At 31.0% G+C, this 2,528-nt stretch overlaps 1 protein-coding gene across 1 annotated transcript; it reads left to right on the top strand.

The window, feature by feature from the left end:
• The first annotated feature begins 200 nt into the window (after positions 1-200).
• LOC127080585 (uncharacterized) lies at positions 201-614 on the top strand. Its single transcript, XM_051020898.1, has 2 exons — positions 201-340; positions 386-614. Exons 1-2 carry the CDS (start codon positions 201-203, stop codon positions 612-614), a joined length of 369 nt encoding a protein of 122 aa, XP_050876855.1.
• The last annotated feature ends 1,914 nt before the right edge of the window (positions 615-2,528 follow it).

Genomic DNA, 2,528 nt, shown 5'->3' with positions numbered 1-2,528 from the left:
ATCTTCGAAAACTCAAATGAGATGACATCGGCTCAAGAAAATGATAGTGTTCCTTTAAGTTGCGTGGTTATCTTTTGTCAAATAAAAAAAATGATATTTAATGTGATATGTGGTTTAAATAACCATGACATGTGTGAAAATTAAGTTGGGCATCCAATTGCATGTCGTCTCATGACGAAAGAGAAAAAATTGTTTCAAACATGACATTGAATATAGTGCAACCCAAAAACATACTTGCAACTTTGAAACGTAATAAACCCGGAGATATCTCAACTATCAAGAAAATGTACAATATTTGTGTCCTTAACAACAAGGCGTTGAGGATGGATAGAACTAAAAAGTAACAACTGCTGAAACTTCTGAATGATAACAATTATGTATATAGGTTTCGAACGTGCGATGATGGAGTAACCGTTCGAGATATATTTTGGACTCATCCTGATTCCAAAAAGTTGTTCAACATATTTCTCATTGTGCTTATCATTGATTCAACGTATAAGACCCACAAGTACAGACTTCCACTATTGGAAATTGTTGGTGTTACCTCTACTGAGAAGACTTATTTTGTCGGGTTTGCATTTCTAAGAAGAGAAAAAGAGAAAAATCTTACTTGAGATTTAGAAGTGTGTCGTACAATGTTGAAGAACAAAGGAGAAACTCTAAAAGTAATTGTTACCGGCCGCAATACTGCTTTGATGATTTCGGTTGCAAAGACCTTTTTTACTTCTTACGCATTACTTCGTAAAATAAATATATTATGTTATATTATTAAATTGATTTTAATTTGATAAAAATAAATATATTAATAAACACATACAATTTTTTTTAATATATATGTAAAATTAAAGATAACATCAAAATATATTAAACATTTATATAAATACATACCAAGTGGTTATTCCTCACTACCTGGGGTGAACCAACCAGAGCCATCAAATCCATCAAATCCATTCTACAACTATCTGTGTTTCTCAAAATTCCTTCACATTTCAGTTGCAAACAAACTCCTCTATAAAATTAAGTTAAGTGTTCCATTTTGAGGTAACTTTACTCTCATTTTAGATTTCTCTATTCACTTCGTAGATTAACTTGAATATTAGAGTGTTAGTCTTGCAGATTAGTTTCACCCACAACATCAAAACCAAATCTCACTTGCAACAGAGTATCATAATCATCTCATTCAATCACCATCTTATTCTCAGACATCAAATTCTTACGATTACCATAATTTATTGATCTCATATCTACATCTACTTCACTTAGGGTGTAAATTTGGGCTTCCAATTAATTTGACTGAATTTGCATACACTACTGCAAATACTATATTTCATGACAAAACTTTCACCTCAGTTATTGAAAAACCAATGTCAAATGACTTGGAACGCGCTATATATTATTTATTTATTAAGAAACTTTATCTTTCACATCGGTTTTCAAGGAAAATCGACATAAAATGTTGTTTAGTGTTTGAGCTTCGATTCCCAGCTCCTGCAATTTTATGTTTTATTTACAACTAAAAAGGCGTCTTTATTTTTTATACATTTTATGTCGAATATTATCCCTCGATTGTTGAAGAAAACTGAGATAAAAACTCTAAAAATAATTTTTATTCCTTCATAATTATAATGTTTTGTCTCATTCACTTTTTGTGCCCTAGCAAACGAAAGGAACACATTCTTCTCCAGCGAAGGAAAGAGTTTCCCAAGACTCATAACCACCACCCTTCTTCTCTGAGGAGGAAGTAAGCTTGAATTCTTCTCCGTTGAGTCTCTCATAACATTTATGGTATGTACAAATTTTCCATTACTGTTGTTATTATTTCTGTCATTGATGTTGTATTTGTAGGTTGTCGCTGTTGTTGTTTAGTCGTTGATGTTATTGTCGTGTGTGGTTGTTGTTGTTATTATGGGTTTTGAGACTTATATTGTTTACTATAATGTTGTTATGGTATTTGTTGTTGCTCTGGTAGTTATTTTTGGTTGTGTACTATTTTTATTTTACTTTCATAAGTTGTATGTGATTATGGATCGTAGGTTGATGAAAGTCAATAAATTAAGTAAAGAGTATGATAATGGAGTGATTCAATTTCTTGATTTTGTGGGAAAAAAACCTTCCTAAGGAGAAGGAGATTTTTTAGTGTCCTTGTAATTTTTTTTTGAAATATACACAAACATCCAAGGGATGAAATATTCAATCATTTAGGTTGTGATGAAATTGTTCAAAATTACACGAAATGGATATGACATGGTTAAGTGACAAAAAAAAGACCTATGTCAGATACATTTGAAGATGATCATAAATTTATGAAGGATACTCTAGAAGACATGATTCATAATATTGAGGTAGATGCTTTCAAGAATGCTAATATGGTCAATACTTTATAAAAAGACATGGAATAGTCGTTGTATTTGGGATGCAAAAGTTTCATAAGATTATTAGTTGTTAATATTATTTAATCTTAAGGAAAATGATGGGTGGACAGATAAAAGTTTCACTAAATTGCTTGAATTATTGCAAGAAATGCTTCC

The sequence above is a fragment of the Lathyrus oleraceus genome, chromosome 5 (genome assembly GCF_024323335.1).
Source record: "Lathyrus oleraceus cultivar Zhongwan6 chromosome 5, CAAS_Psat_ZW6_1.0, whole genome shotgun sequence".
NCBI classification, from domain to species: Eukaryota; Viridiplantae; Streptophyta; class Magnoliopsida; order Fabales; family Fabaceae; genus Lathyrus; species Lathyrus oleraceus.
The sequence above is the reverse complement of the archived record's forward strand: the minus strand, read 5'-3'. Positions and strand labels throughout refer to the sequence as shown.